General features: G+C 36.7%; 1 protein-coding gene across 1 annotated transcript; it reads right to left on the minus strand.

The window, feature by feature from the left end:
• Positions 1–17,315: 17,315 nt before the first annotated feature.
• Positions 17,316–19,018, minus strand: LOC143553327 (disease resistance protein Roq1-like). Its single transcript, XM_077043348.1, has 3 exons — positions 18,366–19,018; positions 17,408–18,080; positions 17,316–17,366 (listed from the first exon to the last, which is right to left on the minus strand). The coding sequence occupies exons 1-3, from the start codon at positions 18,773–18,775 to the stop codon at positions 17,316–17,318; spliced, it is 1,134 nt and encodes a 377-aa protein (XP_076899463.1). The 5' UTR covers positions 18,776–19,018.
• Between the last annotated feature and the right edge of the window lie 7,705 nt (positions 19,019–26,723).

Genomic DNA, 26,723 nt, shown 5'->3' on the forward strand with positions numbered 1-26,723 from the left:
AGTATGAATGTAAAATCATCAGCTTCGATGTTCTTAAAGAGAATCATTTCCATTAGAAGTGGCTCTTGGCCTTTTCTTTACAAATTGGAATTGATTTACATGCAGATTGTGTAAATGAGCTCCCTTCCATGTTGGGATGGGAGTGCCATCGAGCCGATACGCACCTGGTTCGGGATCTCGTTCTTTACGCAGCATGTAGTCTCGATTTTGAAGCTGGAATTGATTCGTGTCTTCCCCAGCTGAGGTTCTATACGCACCCGCCTGCTCAGCCTTTATTGTGCCACGAGGTGCGCGAGCGTCCCATCTCTGACGAATGCTTCGACCATGTCCTTTACGTCTATGCATTCTTCAGTGTTGTGGCCTTTTGTCTTGTGGAAGTCACAGTATTTGCTCCGATCAGCATCGTGACGATGTCGGATTATTGGAGGCTTTGGCCATGGGAGCTCTTCAGTGGCGAATATCTCAGTGACGCTTTTGGTGAGTGGCGTCCATCTGGAGTTCCGGTGCGACTGTACATTATCCCTTCCGCCCACTCGATGTTGCAAGCCGGATGAGGTGTCAAAGTTTACCCTTGACTGCCAAATGCCTAGCTTTCGCTTTTTATTTAGTCTGGCGGTGAGGACGTTGTCTTCTCTCGTCTTCTGAGTGTAGAGGTTTGTGCTCTATGGGAGATCTCTACCCAGTTGCTTCTCTGTTTCCGCATAGCGTTTTGCTGCTGTCATGATGCCATCCCATGTGGATGGCATGCCATCTTTACCCGTTAGGGTGCGGATGAGCTCTGGGTCATGTGCGCCCTGGATGAAGGCAGCGCGAACAAGATCTTCGCTGATATTGCCCAAACTTAGCTTCTTTGAGTTGAAGCGAGTGATGAAGTTTGGCAGAGATTCATCTTCCTCTCGTATGCATTTGAGGATTGTCCATTGCTCCTCGGTATACTTCCGTTGCTGGCTGAAGTGTTGGCTAAACTTCTGCTGGAAGTCTGCCCAGTCGTAGATGTGGTTGACCGGTAGGCGATCAAACCAAGCTCTAGCAGCCCCTACCAGCGTCATTTGGAACATGTAACACCACGTGGGTTCCGTCCAATTGCTGACGGTTGCCCCCGCTATGAACCTGTTCAAATGATCGTCTGGATCAGATATACCGTCATATGTGCCTATGTTGGGCATTTGTTTGGCACTCTTTGGGGCGATTGCTTCAGCAATGTCCCTTGCAAATTTGGACGTTCCTGCATTTGCAACGTTTGGTCTGAACGTTTTAGAGAAGTCTCGTGGACTTCCACCTGTGCTTTTTGGTTTGAAGGCTTGTCCAAAATGCCTTTTCGGTTGGGATTCCGTTTCCTTACGCTTCCCTTTTGCCCTATGGCGAGGGTTCGCGTCGGAGTCGGATTCCTCCGAGTCATCCTCCCAGTATTCGAATTCGTCGGCCTGTTGCACGGAACGCAAGCGTTCGTTCAACTCAGCCTGGAATTCCTTTTGTCGTGCCTCCGCCCATGCCTTAACTTCATCGAGAGTCTGGCGGGGGAGTCTTCGTTTCTCAAACTGGATATCGGTGGATCCCAGTAGGTGATCATTTACTGCACTTGCCCCAGCTTTGGTAAGTGGGGTAGTGTTCGTAAAATTTACTTCACTTGCCCCGGCTTCGGTAGCCGGGGTAGTGTTCGTAAAAACTGTGTTGCCGGTATTTCTCCCAGTAGCTGGGGTTGTGGTTACCGGAATTTCTCTAACCATCTTTGTAAAAGTTTGAAAAAACTGGAGAAAATTGTAGTTCTAGCTTTTCCCACGGATGGCGCCAATGAAGAAACACTAACCAGACCCCGGACAAATTACTGGTAACCTGGGGGGTAGATAGATGTTTCCCACGAGGGGTTAGACCCTTGGAAGATGGTTCTTCTGATAACCTGCAAAACAGACACCGTGAGCTCGTCACTGAGAAGGGGGGGGGGGGTTCCTCCTTGTGACCACCCTCCGGCGTGAGAATCAGACTAGATTGCTCTTTAAATTTAAAAGTATATTAAGAGATTGCTAGAGCAGATATCAGGTATATTATGATGATAACGTGATAGTGTAATGTGTCCAGATGATCATACCATTTGGGGTATTTATAGCCGAAGGTAGGTTTCCAAGGAGGTATGGCCGGCTGCTATAGTGTTCCTGTTCATCAACAGTAGCCTACGCACGTGCCCTGCTGGTAGTTGGTGGGTAGGCAGCGGCTGATAGTGACCAGGCCTGCTGTGTACTATTCCCTTTCCACCAACTGCCGGCTATGCACGTGGTATGACAGTAGTTGGTGAGTAGGCAGCGGCTAATAGTGATACAGTACAGGAGCATGCTGCTCGCCATACTGTATCAGTGAGCTGTCGTATCTCTGATCAGATCTTTCGCCCATACCTCGTCAGGTACAGTAAAAGATCCTTCAGTATACGGACTGGCTTATTTGGGCGGGAGTATTCCCCCTCCCGCCTCTGTGCGGGATTGCTCCCGGCTTGGCTCATTCCTTCAGGTGACACTGAATGATCGAGAGCTAAGTGCCTTGTGCGTGTAGCCATGCTGCGCGGGTGGCCTTCCCTAATGGCTTGTATCCGAGGCTGCGGGGACAGGCGGAGTCCTTCACCATTGGGAGGCATTTCCTGCGGGACCAGCTTGCGTACTGCGCGTAAGGACGTCACGTCTCTGAGCATGGTTGGTTCTGCGGATCCAGTTGGTCTCTGCGCAGACTTCCCTGTTTAAGGTGAGTCTTGCGGGTCCACCTGGGCTCTGCTGGGACCTACCTCTTCACCAACCTTGCAGCCCAATTCGTGTTGATAAAAGGCCCAAGGGTTTGGGAATGGCCAGCAAGGTTATAGCATGAAGAGAGTAGGGAACAAGGGATAAATGAATACGGTTTAGAATGTGGTTGTCTTCTTCCCATCTCCTACTCTGTAAACTCTAAGCCTCTCATCCCCTTCTGTATCGGTTATCTTGTATAACATTCGGATCTCAGTTTTTGTAATTCGGAAAATCAATAGAAATGTATTAGGTTTAGTATCTAGTTGTATTACTTGTGAGTTATGAAATAACCTTTCACAAGACATTCAACTCATTTTGATGTTTTGACAGAATCTTGTGGTGTGTGTATACATAGTAACTTGATCTTAGAAAATAAGTATACTTAATGATTTTAGTGTGTATGGACTTACTGGACGAGTGCCCGCGCGATGCGGTAAATACAAACCTTAGTAATCACGTAAGAGATTTTTGGGTGCTCACCGTTCCGTTTGAAACCGTGGATTAAGAATTCTTATTTTAAACTCAATTTAGTATCGAAGTACAAATGAAACCAAAACCTAACCATTGTTAATGGTTTGTTTTTGTTGGGTTTTAATTTTTAACGGTTTCGTTTCAGTTTTCGATGACAAACAACGGCTTGGCTCCCGGCTTAGTTTAAAACCATCAAAACTTGACCACAAACGCCTATACGTAAAATGTTATTTTTTTAACTGAAAACAAACTATGACAATATCATACTCAAATTAAAGAGACTTAAATGCTTATTTTTATGGTGCAATTATTTTTAAAAAAATATTAACGTATGAAAAAGGTATGATCGTTTAAAAATCATGGGGGAATTTGGGTTAAAAGTGAAATTCTAAATAATATATAGTTAAAAGATGGGGATCAAAGTTGTAACTATTCTTTAAATTTCAAAAAGTTGATTAAGGTTAATGGGGCAAGGTTGTAAATAATTTGAAAATAAGAAAAACAAGTAAAATTTAGTGTTAGAATGACTACTCTATCCCTATATAAAGTTGTATAATGTGTTTAAAAAGTTATAAATTACTTAAAATGGAGTATCTTAAATTGCCCATGAGTGGTGCATTATGTATAATATAGATATGTGACATGTGATTATCTTCTATTAATTAATTCATACACATTATGTTACACCCTAACCTAACGCCAGAGCATGCCGAGACGCAACATAATTTGTATCATACCTCAAAGATGTTAAAATAAATATAAAGTGTCAATACTAATGTATTTATTCAAATCATCTTACACGAGAGTTTCACAACAAAATAACTTAAAACAATTACATCATACTAAACATATAAATTGTTCTTTATTTTAATAAAACCCTAATCATCCCAAATGGCTACATTTGATATGCGTAAAAATATATATTTTTTGTCAACATAGATTTGAGCAAGTAATCACAATTTGAGATATATAGATATATATTCGTGTTACTGAACATGTAATATTGGGTTGTTTCATGTAACACATTTATAAACATGCTCGTGTTTGTTACATATGTTGATCGTGTCGTGTCTCTGGTAATCAGAAACACAACAAAGAAAAACTCAGAATGTATTGCCAACTTGCAATTATTATTATTCAGAAAATCTACATCTAAAAACTGATTACAAAGAGTATTTATAAGAATTAGATGACTCCTAATTCTACTCAAACTCAAACACAAACTATCTTTATCTAATAAACTTAAATAGATAAACTAACATGTTTATATATTACTTAATATTAGAACGAGTTTGATTACGACTCGAACTCCCGGTTTGGCCCAACTCACCGAAACCGGTTCGATAATTCCTAACACTTAACATTCGCCCCCTGAATTTCTGAAACGTTAGTATCCGGGAGTTCTTCAATTCCAAGTAAATCTCTCATTTCCTTGAACTTGATCTTTGCTAGTGCCTTCGTTAGTATATCAGCTCGTTGCTCGTTTCCGCTGATGTGAACAACATCTACTTCTTCGGCTTCAAAACATTCTCGAATAAAATGAAAGCGAGACTTTATATGCTTAGTTCTTTTGTGGCACGGGATTTTTGATGAGTGCAATAGCCGATGTATTTTCAATGTAAAGATTTACTCTTTGAGGTGGTTCACCCAACAACTCACTTAGTAACTCGCGAAACCATACCGCCTGACATGCTGCTTCTGTAGCAGCCATATACTCGACCTCACAAGACGAGAGGGCCACGGTTCCTTGCTTCTGCGAACACCATGAAACCGGCTTGTTTCCAAAATAAAGTATATGTCCCGATGTGCTTCGATCGTCATTCGGGTCAATATTATGACTACGATCACAAAAGCCAACAAACCTCTTCGTTCCTCATCGTTCATACTTTATCCCGAACCCAACAGTTCCTTTTACATACCTCAGAATCTGTTTTATACCTGACCCGTGAGACTCTTGTGGACTTTGCATGTACCGACTCAACACCCCGACCGAGTATGCGAGATCTGGTCGGGTAAGAAGTAAATATCAGCCGACAACTTTTCGATATTCGGTTGGATCGATCTCGGCTTCATCTTCAGCTTTCGAAAACTGCAATCCGGACTCCATAGGAACGGGAGTCAGGTTACTCGGTTCCATCCCGGTTTGAGCCAAAATCTTCCTCGCATAAGCCTCCTGTTTAATTTTAATTCCACTTTGATCTTGTGAAACCTTGATTCCGAGGTAATACGTTAATTTTCCGAGATCTGACATCTCGAACTTAGACGCCATTCCTTTCTTGAACTCGTTAATAATGCTCAAACTCGTGCCTGTTACAAATAAATCATCAACATAAATAGCAACGATTAGTAAATGTTTTCCGCCTGTCTTGCGGTACACCGACTGTTTTTTTAGCAACGAACGAACTTCATATCCTTTAATATCTGATCCAGCTTGGTATTCCAAGCTCGCGGTGCTTGTTTCAACCGTACAAGGCTTTAAACAACTTATAAACCTTGTATTCCTCGCGCCCATTTTTCAAAGCCTTCTGGTTGAGACACGTACACTTCTTCTTTTAACTCGTCGTGTAAACACACGGTTTTCACGTCTAGATGGTGAATTTCCCATTCGTTGGAAGCCGCTAAGGCTCAATAAGCGAATGGTCTCGATACGGGCCACGGGTGCAAATACCTCATCGAAATCAATCCCGTGTTGCTGAACATACCCTTTCGCCACCAAACGGGCCTTGTGTTTATTTAAAGTACCATCTGCATTTCTTTTCACCTTAAATACTCATTTTACCCCTATAACTTTCACGCCTTTCGGTGGCTCGACTAACCTCTAAGTTTCGTTCCTCGTGATAGACTCGAGTTCAGCTCGCATTGCTTTCACCTATTCACACTTCTATTTTGCTTCTTCATAACAGTTTGGCTCTTCGTCAGTCGTAAGTCAAAGCTCATCATAATCAAGATCGACATGAAGGATATAATCGTCCAGTTTTCGGGGTAAAATATGAACTCGTTCAGATCTACGAACTGGAGTTTGAGCTAGGTTATGGTTCGTTGCTGCTGTTTCGGATGCTATTTGACGAGTCGAACCAGCTACGGGTGGTGATTGTGTACCCATATTTATACCTGCAGAACTATGAACAATTTCTGGGTGGTTTTGAGCTTGACCAGAGTCTGCAACTTCTGTTAACAGGCTGTTGCAAGAATGGTTTGGGCTGCTATATTCAGTTTCAATGGATGGGTTGTCGTTACCGGGCCCGTCTCCTGTAACATGTACCGGGCCTGTTCCGGAATCAACAATATTTCCCCAAATATATGTAAACATACCCGGCTGATTTTCAGTTTGTTCACCTGTTTTAGTCCAATTCCAGCCCGCTCCTTCGTTAAAAATCACGTCCCGACTGACATGAATTTTTCTAGTTCTGAGGTTGTACAAACGATACGCCTTTGAGCCCGGTTCGGTTCCTAGATGAACCAGTAATATTGAGTGATCGTCTAACTTCTTTAAATGCGTAGCTTCAACTTTAGCATATGTCATACACCCAAATACTTTTATATGTTTCACACTCGGGTTTCTTCCGTTAACTTCTCATAAGGCGTTTGATTGGTTAACGCCCGGGTTGGAACACGGTTTATTAGGTATGTTGCGTGACGGGCCGCCCCGAGAAAAACTCCGAGAAAAACCCGCGATTTCCCGTCATATGATTACTAGCCCCATTATCCAAATACCAAACGTCTTCCATCTTGGTGTCGCCTTCATATCGATCCGGCCTTAAACGCCCCTCGTTCAAGTGGACCGTTTCATGCATATAAACGACCCCGTCGGCTTTTTCGGTTTCAGCTACGTTCGCCTCCTGTTGTTTTGGTGGTTTTTAGTCCGGACACATAAACGTGAAGTGTTCGAGCAGGTCGCATCTATAACATTGCATCTTGGACCGATCTTTCTTAGGTTTGACTGGTCCTGAGCTCGAACCAACCTCGTTATTAACCCGTTTTCGGTCTTGACTACCAGGCCTACCACGTCCACGACACCTATTCCCATAACTACCTCTTCCTCGACCCCGAACATTATTGCCTTTTCGGTTATTATACGAGTCTGACCTGCCAAACATTAGCCTCCCGTCCGCATGTAGTTCTTCGTTACCGATTCGTTCCTCGTAAGCCTTCAATCGACCGACCACATCTTCATACCCAACTTCCTTCAAATTAATTGTTTGTTCAATTGAAGCAACAATGTGAATATACCTTCGCGGAAGGCTAGTAAGAAACTTCTTGACGAGCTTCTTCTCATCCACAACCTCACTAAGTGATGCAGATCTTGAAGCAATACAGGACAACCTGTTGGAATATTCGTTTATAGTTTCTGTCTCCTTCATTCTCATGTTGTCAAGTTCTTGAGTTAGGGTTTGTAACCTAGCCTCCCTTACTCGATCAGCACCCATGTGACGAGTTTTAAGTGCCGCCAACATCTCCTTGGTGGTAGTCATGTTCCCGACTTGCATTACCTGATCTTCCGAAATTGCTTGAAATAAGTGAGCAACAGCCAAACTATTCTTTTTGGCATCTTGCACACTGGGATCGATCGCTTCCCAAACCCCGTGTACATTAAAAATCGCCCTCATCTTCATAGCCCACACGGTGTAATTAATCTAGTTTAACATCGGGTTCTGAAGGGTTGGTGTCGCACCTTCCTTAGAACCACCTGAGGATGAGCTTGTTTCAACCATATTGAACTTGCCTCTTCGACTATACTTCTTATTAAACGACTTCGGTGTTGGTGGATCTGGATCCAGAACGTGACTTTAAACCCTAGTCACGCTGCAGCTACTCTCTTAACCCAACTTCAGACGTCTCCTCTGTTGAATCTCCACAGCGTCAGGTCTTGATCAGAACTAAGCTCTAATACCAATTCTGGTAATGAATTGATAATCAGAAACATATCAAAGAAAAACTCAGAACGTATTGCCAACTTGCAATTATTATTAATAAAAAAATCTACATCTAAAAATTAATTACACAGAGTATTTATAAAAATTATATGACTCCTAATTCTACTCAAACTCAAATATACTTAAATAGATAAACCAACATGTTTATTTCTTCCTTAATATTAGAACGAGTTTGATTACGACTCGAACTCCCGGTTTAGCCCAACTCACCGAATCCGGTTCGATAATTCCCAACAGTGTCTAGCATATTTATACCTATTTTTTCAAACGTGGGTGCAACCTACACATCATATTTCTAGTATCACGGTTTAGATGATTGAATATCTATATATAATAAATAAAAACATATATAATAATTGAAAACTGGTTTTGAAAGTTTTTTTGAATTTGATGAAAGATTCTCTTAACATATTTATATAGGTTTTGTTTCTTCTTCTTCTTCACATTCAAAATCCAATCTATACTTCCTTCTCTCTCTCTCTCCCTTTCTTTCTTGAAATCTTAAGCTTAACACGAAACCTAGATCTAATCGGCTCTCCATCGGAAAACCACAACTCGTGAGGCATGTCAATCTGATCCTACTGAAAACAGGTACAGTTTTTAATTCCCAATAACAACCTTTAAAACTCACATCGATGTTCTTCTACTGCATCGAATAAACCTTCTACATCTGCCGTTCTTAACTCCATCGAATTAACCCTAGATTCTCGATTAATCTAATTGAGGAAGAAGGTGGTACAATTTACCTACTTCAAACCCCTGTTCAAAACGATTCCGGTGACAATTACGTGCTGCTTTTTGATATTAACAATAATTCAAAAATAACCCTAATTTTATCCTAACTCTATTTTGATAATATTTTTACTTTTGTATTTCAGATGAAGATGCTTAGTAGGTACTATACTTTTGGGGATCTATTATGTTTGTTACAAGCTACTTTTGTCTTAATTATTATTGTTATTACTATTATTATTACTATTATTATTTGTACTCTTGTGTTTTTCGTGTCGTGTTATGTTTAGGCTATAGTTTCAGTTTCGTTTGCTTGTTTGGTTGTATAGTTACGTGTTGGTTTGCTTTTGCTTTGAGTGTAGGTTAGTTTTGTGTATTATGGTTAAGGTGTTTGCTTCTTGATTACTGTAGGTTGCCTATGATTTATGTTAAATTATATTTGGTTCAATTCCAAAGTCAAATTGCAAGTTTAGAATGATTACCTAATTCTCATCTCATGGAAGACATGTGTGAAGAAGCTCTCGACTATACTCATAACTGGTTCTCATTGTCTCCCTAAAAGGTAAAAATGTGTAGCATATTTTATTTTACTAAACATATTTAATACTTTACTACTTATATATTAAATGCTACTTTTTAGATGTTAACACCAACAATAATGTTAGTTTTAATGTTATTTAGTCAAATTGATACAAGTATCTTTAATACTATTAAATGTTACTTTTTTATTTAATCATTCACACGCATAAAGTTAAATTTATAAATCCCTTGATATTAACTGAAAACGAACCTTTGCTTGTTTACCATTATAAATACTATATTTGTATTCTGTTTGATATTAATTTGCTGATTTATTCATTTTTAAGTTAATTTTATTCATTCGAAAAAAACATTTTTTTATTCAAAATACTTATAAATTTAAAAGCATATTTGTTGTAAAAGACTACAAAGTCAAAAATCAAATCTTAACCTTTTCAAATGTTCCCGCTTAAAAGTTGAATTTAATGTTTTTCAATAATTTTCACCAAAAAGGTATCAAATCCTTTACACAAAACACGAAACAAATTTTACCTTTTCAGGCTTACTCAAAGTGATTTAAAACTGTTTCAAATGATAAAAGACTTTTTTTTATAAACTTACGGGTCAACTACAAAGACAAGACCTCTGTTTCAATTTTTTTTTCTCAAAACGCACATTCAACTCTTTTACCAATAAAAATAATTCCTCTTGCTTTTTTCTTATACCCAAAGTGTCTTTTATTTATCTTTTTTTTATTTCTTATTATAAAGCAAAAATATTTTCATTATTCAACAAAACATTATATTGTTTTGAGTTCTAAAGGAACAATTACCAGTCAAGTCATAGAAGCCAAGTACTTTCCTTTATTCATGTCTTCTTTTCTTTTTCATGTCATCAATATAGTTCATACAATGTTAAACACTTGTGTTCAACTTTGCATTCGAATAACTTTGTAAATTTTCTATTAATAATTAACGGGTTAGATATCATGTTGCCTTTCTGGCCCATGTTGGCTTTATATCTTATCTTAACAGTTAGTGTAGAATTGTTACATGTTTATATATATTTTGGTGAAACTAAATCTAGCCATTATTTTCTTTTATTCTAGGCTAACTCTTTGGCAGCCATTATCAAAATATGGTGACAGTTTCAGTGAAAATACCCATGGGAAAGGATGTGGGTTTGCATAATTTGCCGGCCGGTGCAACTTTTTGTTTTATGACATTTGTTTCATTAATCAAAAGGTTATTGTCGTAACATAAACTTAATAACTTGTCACCAAAATATCATTAGTTTAAGCCATAATATCTAATGTTTAGACGCTTGGTGCACTTAATGTGGCTTTTAGGATTGAAGAAACACCAGTCGAACCCCGACAGATTACGAGTAACCTGAGGGTTAGATAGACGTTTCCCACGAGGGGTTAATTCCGGCAAGATGGTTCTTCCGATAACCTGCAAAACAGACACCGTGAGCTCGTCGCTAAGAAAGGGGGGGGGGGTTCCTCCTTGTGACCACCCTCCGGCGTGAGAATCAGTCTATATTACTCTTTGAATATAAAAGTATATTATTAATACTAGAGCAGTTATCAGGTAAATTATACAAGATATTAGATGATGAAATGATATTACCATTTGATGTCTTTTATAGCCGAAGGTGGGTTTCCAAGGAGGTTTAGCCGGCCAACTGTGGCCTACGCACGTGCTCTGCTGGTAATTGGTGGATAGGCAGCGGCTGACAGTGACCAGGCGTGCTGTTCACTTTTCCTTTTCCACCAACTACAGGCTAGGCACGTGATATGGCAGGAGTTGGTGAGCAGGCGGCGGCTATTGGTCACAGTGCTGTGGCGTGTTGCCATGCTGCTGTCAGTGAGCTGTCGTATCGTTGGTCAGATCTGCTGTCAGTGAGCTGTGGCGTGTTGCCATGTTCCCGGCTTTGCTCATTCCTTCAGGTGACTACTGAATTATTACGAGTTGGAGCCTTTATGCGTGTAGCCATGCTGCGCGGGTGGCCAGTCCCTAATGGCGGGTATCCGCACCTGCGGGAACAGGGGATACTTGGAAACCATTGGGAGGCATTTCCTGCGGGACCAGCTTGCGTACCGCATGTGAGGTCGTCACAACTCTGAGCGTGGTGGGTCCTGCAGGTTTGGTAGGTCGCGGCGCAGACGTCCGTTTAAGGAGTCTTGCGTGTTCAACTGCGCAGACGTCTCCTTTTAAGGAAGTCTTGCGGGTCCTAACCGCCTCTGCTGGGACCTACCTCTTCAAGGATACATAAAAAGAGAATGATTAATTCTTACTATTCATCACATATTTGTAGAAATAACGTTGAAGCGGCATTGGTGAAGTTAAATGGAACCACAATTGGCAAGCAAAACGTTCTACTTTTTTTTGGGTGTAACCTGGCACATAAGCAGGTAACGCGTGATTCAGTTTATTCAGTATTGGCTCAACCTTCCCCAAAACTGAAGTATTGGTTTTTATAAACCGTTTGGTTTTGGTTTCAAGAATGAGTGATTTTTATGTGTAGGTTAACATGAGTCAGGTCGGTTGAACAACCCGACACCGCATATATTCCGTTTTTGAATTTTGCAAATTAATTGTTGTATTATGTATTAACTAATCTAAAAAACTATGTTATTATGATTTAAGATAGTCAAATTAACATGTCAAAATGACAACTTTTATGTGGGTCAAAAATGGGTCGATGGGTTGATTGAATCCACCACCACATCCTTTGTCTTTTTTTAATAAGTGATGCATTAAAGATCGCTAGCAAACAACAGTGTAAAATAATACTACAGCCTTTATTTAATAAAATGACATGGGAAGGTGTTAGATGTCTTTTTAATCGTGTAAACCACTTGACCCATGAGTTAATCCAACCTATTTATTTATATAACTTTACATTTAGTTTATTAGGTTATTCATATATAAACTTTACATTTATGCAAGAATCATGTGTTCGATTTATGCATTTAAACAGGTACTTATTATTCTGTGCTCCAGATAAAATCTTGGTTGATTTGAAAAACATTCAGATTCGTTTTAGGACGATAATTTAGAGGATTGGTGGTTTAAATATGTTGGTGAACTGCAATAAATAACTACGTATATAAACTTCTTTTCTTAGTTGGTTCGGTTTTCTCTTCCATTAGACTATCAATTGTAATAAGTTAACATATTAAATTTAGTACAACAAAGAAAGGGTACTTATGTTTTCAATTTAAATTTACCATCATTCATTAAGATTTTTTCTTTCTGATATATATGATGACATTTGATGTGGGTACAGATTTGATGTAAAGATTTTTGCAGCCGTAGCTGATGAAACAAAGTTACACATGAAACAAAGTTACCGTTTATAACAGCTGATAATAAGTTTGAGGCGCTGCCGCGCTGGTTAGTTACATTGAAGAAAATAAAATATTTTAATTCTACTATTTTATTTTTCTCATCATGATAAATTATCAGGCTACACATGACACCTTTGTTGAAGCTAGCGGAGCCCTAAACACAATCTCTGCTTCTCTTATGAAGATTGCTAATGATATACGGTTCCTAGGAAGGTATGAAAGTTGCAGATTAAATTTATATATATTTTACTTTATAAGACGTTTTATACTCACTTAGCATTCGATATTTGTACATTCAGTGGTTCGCGTTGTGGTGTTGGAGAACTTATTCTTCCTAAGAATGGAACCTGGTAGCAGCATCATGCATGTAAAGTTACCATTTCATATATACTTACAGAAATCATATAATTTTTAGTAATGTTAGAAATTAACTATATGTATTGCTTGTTATGAGTTTTGACATGTGATCTATTTTAGGGGAAAGTAAATCCTACACTATGTGAAGCTTTGACTATGGTTTGTGCTCAGGTATATACGAATCTTTCTTCTTGACTCTTGTATATTCGGTAAAAAGTAAAAGCATAGCATTAACATTTTACATTGAGTTAGCATAATAAGATGGGTTTGTGTTGAACATGTCATATTTTATAGTGCGGGCTAAAACGAGTCGATTAACTTGCTATTTTTATTTTTTTGGTTACATTTGTAGTTACTTGTATTAAGGATGAATATACTAATTATGATTATGAAAACAATATTTGTACACTAACAATTTAAATGACGGCAATGTCGGTTACTCGGTTAATTTCCATGCAGACAGTTGGAAATCATGTAACCATTACAGTGGGTGGTTCAAATGGGCAATTTGAGCTCAACTACTTTAAGCCAGTTCAAAGTATGCATTTATGGAAAGATTAAGAGTTCGAACTCAATTCAATTTTGTTGATGACATTGTAGAATCAGGATTGGCGCCAAGGTATGGAAGGAGAAATTCGAACTTACATTCGGCGGATTGAAATTCATCGAGACATTGTTGATGGCCCACTGGTGGGAAGAGGTAGGTTTTCAAAACTATCTACTTGATTTCCATGCCAAAGTTGCAATCTTTTTATGTTGTTTTTGCTGTTTTAAGTTTTCTATATTTTCAATCGAGACATTGTTGACGGCCCACTAATGTGGTAAGTTCATTGTGGTGATCATATTGGTTTACTCTGTACTGTCATGATTTGGTGATTTTTCTGTTAGAGCATTTCATTACATGTATGCATACTCAATAGAGGTTAATCTTTTATGTCATTTTTAAGTTACTTGAACACTTTTCCACGATATGATAGAAACCAATTGGGATTAACTGATACTTTTAAGCCATTGTCAGAATCGTTGAACATGCTCTAATTTTGAATGAGGTTGTTTTGGTTAGTATAAATTATTTACAAATATTGATAATGTTTCATGGTTAGTTTTAGAGGATTTTCATCCATTATTTTAGTTTAAATTATGCTTCAGGAATATTTGGTTTTTATTGAACATTCAAATTTATCTAAATGGCTAATTTGTTCATTTTTAAAGTTAAATATATTCATTGTATTATAACTTTTTTTATTCAAAATACCTTGATATCTAAAACCAGTTGTAAAAGACTACAAAGTCAAATCCAGATTTTTTCTACATAATTCCCGCTTCAAAGTTAAAAATTGTGTATTTCAATACTTTGCACCAAATAGGTATAAAATCCTATATCTAATACCTGAAACCATTTTTACCTTTTCAGCCTTACTAAAACACATTTCAAACTTTTTCAAATCAACAAGTAACTATAAGACAAAACAATCATTTCGAATTCTTTTACAAAACACACATCTAACTCTTTTACCAATAAAGATAATTCTTCTTGCTTTGTTTCATATATCCAAAGTGTCTTTTATTTATCTTTTGAAGTGTTTTGTATTATAAAAATATTCAACTAAATAGACAAATAAACGGTTTCCAATATTTATCAAACAACACTAATTGAACTCTCTAACCAATACGGATAACAGATGTTGATTTCTTTCATATAACCTAAAATAAATCTTTTGTTCAAAACCAGAGTACTTTTGAAAACCCAATAGCTCTTCATGAAGATAATGACGAGTCTTCACAACTAAAATGATAAATTCGTAATCACCTTTTATTTTATCTAGCATCATGTTCTTTTTTTTTTTTTTTGTAACAATCTAACTTTAACTTAATTTTTTTTACATTAATTTTTTGAAGCATCTTCTGAGATTGCTAATAAGTATAATGACTATGATGGAATGCTACTGACATTTGTCAATCCCCATGGTCGTAAAACAAAAATGAAACTTCATGGTGAGCATTCTCGATTTTATCCAAAAAAAAAAATTTCATAAACATTCTTCTTTGAAATATTTTAAATTAATTTACTATGTTTACTTTATTAACTTACTATGTTTACTTTATCCCCTTCATATTTTAAATTAAATATTTTTCAAAAAGTTAACCATACTAATTATGATGTAATTTTGTAAATGATAATATCTATGAAACTTTGTTGTCACCTAATTCAAATGTCAAAATGGATTATTCGATACAAACATCATGCTCTCTATAACAAGGTGTTTAGAAATTAGTAAATGAAAAACTAGAACCTATATCTCTTAACTCAATATATTTTTAATTGAATTTTATGGTTATATGTGAAATTGATTTTTATAAATTTTACACATTGTATTATATATTGTTATTAATATGTTTAAGAAAAAACATTTTCTCAACCCGTGTAGCACACGGGCATATAAGCTAGTACATATATATAAGCTAATTTACTAACAATGATTAATTAGACATCTATATGCCACATTTATTTTTCACCTTCACTATCATCACCATCATCGCCATCGCCATCGTCACTGTCACCGTCCCCGTCACTGTAACCTTCACCTTCATCCTCATCCCCATCCTCATCCTCATCCTCATCCTCATCGCCATCAACCCCATCATAAGCACAATCACCGTCGTCATTGTCATCGTCATCATCAGAGTAATCATCATCGTGTGAAGTGTTGGAGATGGCATGTAATTGAGTCATACTAGTGGGAATCTCCGAGGGGACACGGGATGGTGATTCTATAACAATTTGAACAACTACTTTAGAATCCACCACATCATTCTAATATATCAAATGTAGCCCACATCTCGAAATCAATCCTTGAGGAAGTTTGAGTACCACAGAGTCTCCGGGTTCCACTAAAATTGTTGTATTATCAAGTGGATAATACATGACACACATGCAATTTTTTAACCTGGATGCTGTGTGAGGATGACTTGTGTAAGCTTTGAAACGATGACTTGTATTTTTCGTTTTATTAAACATTTTAGGAGTAATGATGTCGTTGTCGTAATTTGAGGAGGTGTTTGCACATAAGAAGATACCACAAATGTTGTCCAAGTGTAGTGGTGCTACAAAAGATAAAACGTCTCCCATGCTTTGATAACTGCACCAATCAGGAACCTCCTCCTTCTGTGGGAGTTGGAACATAAATCTATTACAAATGAAATTAACGTGCTAAATGTGAGAATCAAGTAGAGTAATTTTATATACAAGTAGAGTAATTATGTAATTGCGTCATAGAGTAATATGACGCAATTACATAATTACTCTACTTGATTCTCACGTTTAGCATGTTAATTTCATTTGTATTTGATCCAGACCCTAGATAAGTGAGAGGGTTTGTATATCTATAAATCTCCATAAAACACCACCATATATAAGCAAATCTCAGAAAAATAGGGAATAAAAATGACAAGATCATACCTTGATTCCTTGCCATAGTGTTTCCAGGAAATTGCTATGTCTAACTAGTAGAATCACAACATTGCACATATCAATACTGTCTAAGCTTGTGAAAGGGAAATAATACCAGTCCATGTATTTCAACTTTTTGAAACATAAGTGAGGCCTTTCAACATGAGAAAAAGAAATCCAAGAACAGTTGTCATCCCTCAGATTGCTCATCTTTCCAAAAGCCTTCAGAAACACTTCATGTATGTCTTTAAATGATGTCACTCTAATGCTTTCAACTGATTCTGTTCCCTGTTAAAATATGAAGAGGAAAGAGAGTTATAGGCACTTATAGCTACTTAAGTGTTAAGCTACTGTACATATATCCTTTTATACCATAAACGCAAAGATATCATACCGAACATTCCATCAACACACGCTTCACATCCTTTTCATCTAGCAATCTAGTACGCTGTCCAGGCTCATCTTCATTCTCTTGTCGGGCAATTTCATGTCCCATTTCCTCAATCGCATGATGCATCCCCAAATACTTGTTTACTATTATTTCAACAAGACTTTTATCAACTAGATATTGAATTTCATTTCTTGGGAAGAATCTCGAGTCCTCATCCTCAAACACTTTGACAACTAAATCCTTATCCTCCAAGTAATGAAAGAAACAAGCAATATCCAGAAACAACTTCTTGAGTCTTGGAGTAAGTGAATCATAGCTCATCTGGAGCTGCTTTTGAACATCACCGTGTGGGATTCCTTTTAATGTCTCCAGTATAGTTGGCCATTGTTCCCTTTCATATTGTTGAAAATGGCAACTCCAAACCCTAAGAACCAAGGGAAGCCCTCCAGCACGGCCCACAATTTCTTCTATGAACTTTGTGTTAACAGGGTCGTCTTTGACAAACATAAGCCGAGTGAAGAGATTGAGAGATTCCCGTCTATTCAACAATTTTGTATGGTATGATGCATATGGTATATTACCAAGGGCCCGTTTATCTCTTGTTGTCACAATAACTCTACTTCCTTCATAGAACCATTTAGGAAAAATACCTAATGATTCCAACTGCTGAAAGTTATCGTCATCCAGAACCAAAAGAACCTTCAGACGACTTACCAACCTTCTTATCTTTGTAATGCCTTCATTATGATTACTCATTATTGAAAACTTATTTTCACCTGTCAAACAAGATATGAGCGCCTTTGGCAATTCAACCTTCCAATTTGGAACCTGACAAATGTAACGGATATCCGCAAGAAAACAACTAAGATCGAAACTTGGAGCAATTCTATTAAACGCCTCTTTGACAATAGTCGTCTTACCTATCCCACTTATTCCGAAAACCGCAACAACCAAAACACGATCCTTCTGGTTTAACCTTAAAGTTGAGATAAGTTCTTCTGCACGGGATCCTATTCCAACAGGGTGTTCTGTAACATGCAGCTCTTGTGGTCTTTGCATCTTCTCAAGTTCTTCAACAATTTGCAAAATAAATTTCGCCTCGTCCCTGCCAAGTTTCAGAGAGAAATTCATTTATTATACCAGTAGACGTGATCTCTAAATACAGCATGTCCTGAACCATTAATTTCTTTCTTTCAATGTGGTTACTGACGAATATTAACTTGTGTAGCATATCAACTTTATCTTGAAGGATCAAGTACATATTTTCTTAGTTGTTTTCGCTACTTGTAACTAAATCTGTTGGTGCATTCAAATTACATGTTTTCATTACAAACTAACTATAACTTATCTGTAAAAGAACTAATTAAAGACAAAGGTGAAGAAAAATTACCCATTATGCAAGGGAAGACCAGACAATTGACCTGCGTCTTTTAGGGCTTGTCTCCATTTGTGAACTCTCTCTGGATCCAAGTTATTGTTGGTGTGGTGAGCTTGGAAAGGTTCCATGAAAGGACCTTTTTGACTTCTGACATCAGATGGCTCCACCTTATAAAATACCGGAAGAACTTTCCGTTCATCAAACTTGTGAAAACTGACCATAATATCAACCAGCTCATCAAGACACCTTGTAGAAGAAGCATAATCAGGTGAGAACACAAGAACATATATCTCAGATTCCTCAATAGCTTTCAACAGTTCTAAACACATATCTTGACCAACAGGGAGCATGGTGTGGTCAGATATGGTAAAACTGCCGCGAATAAGTGCTGACCGGAGGTGGCTGATGAAGGTTTCGCCCATATCTTTAGACGAATAATTGATGAAGACGTCATTTTTGGCCTTTTAGATGATAATTCAGGTTCATCATCAAGAGAACTTTGATCCCTTTTCCTCTTAGATGATGATGGATTCATCTTTGAGTTTCAAAAGCAAACAATGTGTCTTCTGATCGGAGTTTGTGATTAAAACCATGGGGGCGGCTGAATTGAAGTTTGTGATGGCGACTGACTGTTATACCAAAGCAAATTAGGCGGCAGAATCGGAGTTTTTGGTAAGGTAAATGCAGAAGAGAATAACTTAATAAGAGTTAATTAATTGCCTAATGGTTCATGTGGTTTTGTCAAAGTAACACATTTGGATACTAAGATTTTTAAGTAACAAATTTGGAGCAAGTTTGGAGTTTAAGGTTAACTTTGGTTAAATCGTATGTAAACTTTAGATAAAATGACCAATATATCCTTTGAGATCGAGGCTGTTTATACAATTTACACAAAAGCTATCTTAAAGGGAGTATTTACATTAAATAAATCTCTGTTTCGTAATTATATCTAAAAACATTATAAGTTATTCATCCATACTTATTAGTTTTGGTTGGTTATATATGATATTTCCAATGTTTGTAAAGTTGTATATGAGATTGTTTCCGATTTGAATTTTTTTTAGCTGTCGCTTGAGTCTTGACACTCCTTTGACCTGATTTCACCAGTTTACTTTTCTTTGATTGTTTCCGTCTGCAACTTTTCTTCTAGTTCGATGATTTCTGGCCTGGTACCTTCATCGATTTGATCACTTTGTTTGATCCACATTCAGGCACTTCATTCTACTTATCTAGAATGAAGCTAGACGAGGAGATAGTCCTTTCTTTACTAGAAATTCAACACATCACAACCGAGAATCGACATATCACACAAATTCTTCTCATTTTCGTGATTGTCTTACACAACATGTTTCGCTTTTTATCGCCTAACACAACTTAAATGTTTTAGCTTTGATCCCCTCAGTGGACAGTTTGATTTCACCCCTCACATGTTACACAAACTTTTCATTGTTGATTGATTACTCACAAGTCAACTAATATAATTCAGACGGGTCTTTTCAAACAACTTCTAAAGGGTCTGGATATGTAATCCTCCATACATGCAGTAATATTTCTTTGCTTTTTCTATTATCACGTTTGATTCCTTATGATCTAGATTTCAACATCAATGTGAGCAGGTGTTTGAACACAAGATGATACCACAGATCTGGTGCTACAAAAAAGATAGAACGTCTCCATTAATTGTTTTGATAACTAGGGGCGGATTCAGCATTGAGCCAGTGGGAGCGTATGCACCCCCTCAAATTCGTATTTTCTTCATTAAACTTATACTATATTAGATTCAAAGACCCCAAGCGCCCCATCCGTGTTTTTTTAGTGCCCCAAACTCAATTTTCCGAGCCAACTTTTCAAACGCAAGTGTAGTGTTTCTTTCACAAAATAAAAATTAAGCTTAGATTATTTAATTGTCTAACCACTTCATCAATTACTTATTAATATAGTGATATATTTTGTTAGTTTAATCAGACCATTATAAAAATTAACCCAAAATATGATAGTATTTAGAGTATCATTTCTTTTTTATAATTATACACTATTTAACTTTAAATTTTGTTATTTGTACATAAGAGCGCTTTGTGTCGTAACAATTATGCAAAAGTTTTTATCAACTGTAATATATGTATTTTGTATTGTGTTTTGGGGAAATTTATTGCTTACATTTCTATACATGGTTTATTTAAGGTACTTTCATTTAACCTGATCCATTTTGGTTTGACTCGTTTTAGTTTGACTTGACCCGTTCTATGTTGACCATTTTCTGCACCAACTGCAAAATTTTCTGGATCCGCCACTGTTGATAACCACACCAGTCAGGAACCTCCTCCTGCTGTGAGATTTGTATCATCAATCTATTACTAGATTACTGAAGGTTGATTCCTGTGGCGTGCATTCAAATGTGTGTTACTGTTAAATTATCACAAGTGGATCAGTAATTAAAACCGCACAAGAACAACAAGTTTGCTTAACTCAAGCAACTCTTTTCTTTTATTAACCGACTAATGAAAAATTCAATACAATAAAAATAAAAGACATAATCCTTATATAGGAAAATCAAAACTTGAAGAAAAATAAAACTAGAAAATAGAAACACAATCATATTCTAATTCTACATCTGAACGATTATTTTTCCAAAAACAAACAACTTAACTAAAAAGATAGATGACTTGTTCACCAAGTAACCAAGCCTTGATCTCCTTCAACCACCCCTATGAGATCGAACCAAACCTCGCTAGTTACGAGTGTTGCTTACGTTTTACACTCCCTCTCAACACTCGCTTCCACCATTCCCATTCTTTTGCAACTTAACCAACTTTATTCCAGACAGCCCTTTCGTCAACATATAAGCTATCGGCTCCTCAATATTTATATACTTAAAGTCAATCTCTTATTGAAGCTCTTTTTCCATGATGTAATGGTAGTGTACCTCGATGTGTTTCGTTCAAGCATGGAAGGTTGGGTTTTCAGCCAACTTAATGGATGAAATGTTATCACCATACAACGTTACTTTGCCTTCCACATCTTGACCCGTCTCCTTCAATAATTGCATTAACCATGTACATTCTTGAGCAACCATAGCTGCTGCCCGGTATTCAGCTTCTGTGGTCGATAACGACACAGTAGGTTGGCGTTTACTACACCACGAAACAGCTCCGGATCTGACTAAGAACACGTATCCGGTGGTTGAACGACGGGTATCTTTATCGCGAGCATAATCTGCATCACAAAAACCCGTTAGCTGAACATTCGTCTCCCTCTCAAACCAAACACCATAACTTGGACAACCTTTGATATATCGTAACACCCTTCGTATGGCATCAAGATGTGGTTTTGTTACACCCCGACCGGGGGGGGGGGGGGGCTGGACGTGACGATTGAATACCAACCAAAACACAGCGGAAATAGAGTACCTAATTTATATTAAGACACTAGGTCAATGTTACAATCAAATGTTAAGTACAACTACAAGCTATAAGTTCAACTACCATCTAATTAGAAGATATACTCTACAATCCATCATGGTTTCTTTGGGTTAATCTCTATGGTATGATATGTCTTCTAAAGAGGGTCTTCTATCTCCAAACAAGCTCATATCTAATTCTCTATATATTCCACATCTTGAAAAGAGGTACCTGAACACATGCTTAAAATAATTGGGTCAACTAAAAAGTTGGTGAGTTCATGAGTTTAAGTTATGAAAACATTTATATAAAAATGATCTAAATAGTATGGTGCACATTAAGCAAGTTCACAATCAAACCTGTGTCCACGGCCCGTGAACATCTAAAATAAATACCCCTTACCCATGCCCCTTATTGTTATGGGTCAAATTACACTTATGGCTGCCCAACATAAGTTACAAATGGCGCGGATATATGTCACAAGATATACATTTTATCATTCAGCGGGTGGTCGTCCCATGATGTAGGCCCACTGTATGCGGGGGTCTCCCAGATAGTACTACCCATATATCACGTGGCTCCTTTCGGAGTTAATGATTGTGCTAGAAAGTCGGGGATTGTTGTTGGCAGCTAAATTGGTCTTGATTAATAATACACCAATAAGTTTAAAAAAAATATAGAAGCATGTATCCACCCAAAATTTAAGAAAATGCTAGTGCATGAACTCACTTGGGTCTATGCATATGCGTGAAAATAAAAACGCTAAAGAATCTTGTATGCCATTCGGGAAACGGCTCCAACTCATGGACATTCCTAAATTCATGTAATGTGTCACTAAAAGTAATACATGTCATAGAAAATGTGCATGTGACCTAAGTAGTTTAAGGTTACGTTTTTATTTAGGTTATTGTGGGTTATGGTTCCGTTTAGTAATATGTGAAGGAACAAAGTTTCCTTAATTAGAAACGTTTGAGTTTCGTCTTAAGAGACTATAATTAAGGTTCATGCTAGATTGATATATAATTAAATGTATAGTTCACACATATTAGTTAATAATTATAATAATAATAATACTTTACGTCTTAGTGTCGGTTATTACGTTTGGTCAAATATGGTCAATGGTCGGTTTTACAAAACGTGTTTGTAGGCTATACTTATCTATACTAAGTGGCTATCTGAGTATGGTTTCTAGTTAAGTTATTACCTAGAGTATGTCTTTAAGATATTGGTAAAAATAGTCCCTTTGTATATAGCTTTTGGTATCAACATAATTAGTAATTCTAATTTTAAATTATCTAAGGTTATAAAATGTAAAAATATATATTTTGGGTTTAAGTATTTTTATAGAAAATACTTAGCTCGGAAATATACGTTTATAGTTGTCGGTTTAGGAAGATACCGTGTTAAAGCGTAATCATGCAATTCAAATATAGTTTATCATTTTAAAATGTAGGAAAACATTATATATTACTTTTAAGTGTAATTTACTTGAAATACCGCGTTTGTGTAAAAAGTGTTAGAAACGTCTTTTGACCCTAAATTATTTATTATGCGATTTTAAAAGCATTAGTTAGAAAATGTTTATCTAAACCTCCCCCTAAATTTCTTTTATATAAGAGTCATAACTTGTAGTAATACAATCTTTAGTATCTTTAGACTTTTAGGTTTGGTCTTAACTATTTTTACTAGTTTACGATATTCATACGGTTATATTAACCGGTAAAAATTATAATAACTATTATACAAATACTTGAATGACTTATAAACACATTTTTATTTATATTTATTGTATACATAAACTTAGGAAAACTCAGGTCTCAAGTTTATTAATGTTTCCTATGGTTATGAGTTTTAACGTATCTTATCGGTTTCTACCGTGTGGTTGATTCGTAAGTCGGATTGAGGTAGTTCTTTTTGTTAATACCTATTATATACTTTAAGTTGACTGTAAGAATTTACTTTTAGTATATACTTTAAGTTGACGATAAGAATTTACTTTTAGTATATCTAGTAAAATAATGCATTTTTCACTTTCGTTTTACAGTTTTAATGTTGTATAAAACGGGTTTTCAAGCAAAGGACCATTATGTACAAATTAAAGTGATTAGTTTACTGTAAATTTAGTGTTTATAATGTTTTGGTTGTTATGGATATCATTCGTGCCTATATGACATGTAAAACTCCATAATAGACGTATTTAACGAATGTTTTCAGTTAGGCTTCGTGTACCTTGTATTAGGATTGATTTCACACACAAGTAGAGGGCTTCCAGAGGGTCCAAACATCTGTGAATTTCGTGGGTTTTGAAGGAATAAGGGTTTAGTACAATAGTTAGTAGAAAACATGAATTTCAAAAGAAACAAGTCGAGCTTCGGGTTTACCTTGTTGAAGGCGGCTATGGGGCTTCAAGTGGGGTTGAAGTATGCCTAGAACAAGGGTCACAAGTGGCTGATTACATTATGTCAAAACAAGATTAAGAATGATTACAAACCAAACGTGAACTTAGGAGTATGAAACTATTGGTATGTAGATGTGATACCCGGTTTAAGGGTTCTTCGAGTCTTCGTCTTGGAAGAACACAATAGCAACCGAGAGAGGATCAGAGGACTCCTGGATCGGATTCAAGGCTGGAGTTAAATGTATTATACTTGAGAATTGAAATGAAAACTAACAAGGATGAAACTTACACATAAGAGCATGAAACTTCCTGTGATTGATTAACGGCTTCTTCTTTGATTGATTCCAGTTAATCTTAAGGGTTCAAAGGTGTGTTTTGGTTGTGATTGAAGGGTTTTGGCCTAGAATGAGTTTAGAAGAGTTCAATGAGCATAAAGGCCTTTGAACTCACAAAACAACAAGAGTGCAAACTCACCTATGATGCTTCTAGAACTCGTGACTGTTTTGGACGGACTTCGGGTCATTTATGGTCATCAAATGCACCTGGGAGTTCAAACAAAATAAATATTATCGAAATCCTTAGATGTGGAAAAAAGAATCAACAATTTTGGATCGTTTGATACCTTAAACAGGATGACGAATTAAAAGTATCACTGCAGTTTCGGTTCTTGCGCAGTATTGACATAAAGTCGATTTTGGAGGTCAAAATCTTGATAAAATGAAGTGAGGCTGGTGTGAATCTTTCAGGAGGAGATTGAAGGGTCTCGAAAATTGACTTTAGAATGCTGGCAGAATCTAAAAGAGAGAGTGAAAGATTTGGTAGATTATGTAGATCTTGGAGTAGAGTGTAAGGTTGTTCAAGATATTGAAGAGTCCAAGAAGTTAACTTATGGATATCTTTGCAAGATTTGTAATATCTTTGCTAAGTCAACTATCATCTAGAAAGGTGTATTTTTATATATTTAACATTATCTCTACAAATATGATTTAAGTTTGTTAGTTTTTAAAAATATATGGGTTTTACTAGGTTATACATGCACTTAAGTATTTAAGTAGTTTATTTCAATCTTATTAATTGTGACACTAATTTATTAATAGTTATGTAAATTGTGTAGGTAAATGATACATAATTATTAATATATTATTATTGTATGTAGAATAGAACAACACCATTTTACATAATATTTATGTGCACCAAAGAGTAATTTGAACTCGTAGACAATAATACAAATTATTAGCGTTCTAGTTTTATAAATGTGTACCTATGTTGTGGTAAGGATTAATTAGACAGGGGCAGTCAGATATATTCATGATGGGTTTATGTAGTCTTAATGTATTGGTGTCACGTTTATGTAATTTGCTTGGGTCTTATTGTATGGGCATGTTACTTTTATAAACAAATTTAGTGTGTAACGGGTTCTAAATTGTATTCCATGTTATCCAAGGTTTGCAGTCAAGCAAATAGTAATACATAAATCAATTACTTACCCAATTATGAAAAAGAAAAAGAAAAAAATTATGCCCTAAAATCAGGCTTGTTACAGGTTTCCTTGGTTTCTGCATGAAACCGCTTAAGACTCCTACCACATATGAAATATCATGCCTTGTTAGCGTGAGATAAATGAGACTCCCTACAATCTTGCGATACATCATGACATCTTCGAGCTCTTTTCCTTCATCGACCCTTAACTCTAAATTCTCATCTAACGGAGTTAAGGCTGGTTTGCAGCTTTCCATGCCGAACTTGCTGAGTAGGTCGACACAATACTTAGTTTGATGTATGTAGGACTACACCAGCATCCTCATACTTTAATTCAAGACCAAGAAAATGTCTTAAGCTACCAAGATCTTTCATATGAAACCTCACACATGGTTTTTCTTTAATTGTTGTATCTCTTCACTTAGGTTGCCGGTTATAATAAGATCATCCACATACACTAAACAATTGCCACATCCTTTCCATTTACTCGAACAAACAGACTAGAGTCGGCCATTGTAGATGTAAACCCGTTATGTTCCAAGATCTCCCCAATTTTACCAAACCATGTTCTAGGTGACTGCTTTATCTCATACAACGCCTTTTTTAACTTGCATACATAATTAAAGTTTGTTCTACATTCAAACCATTTTGGCCGGTCCATGTAAATTACATGGTCTAAGTCACCGTATAAGAATGCATTACTCACATCCATTTGCCACAACTTCCAATTCTTGCTTGTAGCTATAGCTAACAAAACACGAACAATTGTAATCTAGACCGGGCTGAAAGTGTGTTCGTAATCTAGCCCGAACTGTTGCGAGAACCCTCTGGCTACCAAACGAGCTTTGTATCTTTCAACCAACCCGTTTGCCCTTTTCTTCACTTTATACACCCACTTACATGAAACCGTTTGGACAGCACTTGGCTTAGGACACATTGATCTAATTTAAGGTTGTTTAAAGCTAAAATCAAACTAAAAGGTCAATTTTATAACTTCTCTTAAATTAAGGGACTTAATATAAAATTTACACTTTACATTGTTAGTAAAAAAGCACACTGCCAACAAATTACCATAACTTTGCAAATCCCAATGTT

Source organism: Bidens hawaiensis, unplaced genomic scaffold, assembly GCF_021521415.1.
Source record: "Bidens hawaiensis isolate Kalapana, Puna unplaced genomic scaffold, B.hawaiensis_p1.1 tig00017166_1, whole genome shotgun sequence".
Taxonomy (NCBI): domain Eukaryota; kingdom Viridiplantae; phylum Streptophyta; class Magnoliopsida; order Asterales; family Asteraceae; genus Bidens; species Bidens hawaiensis.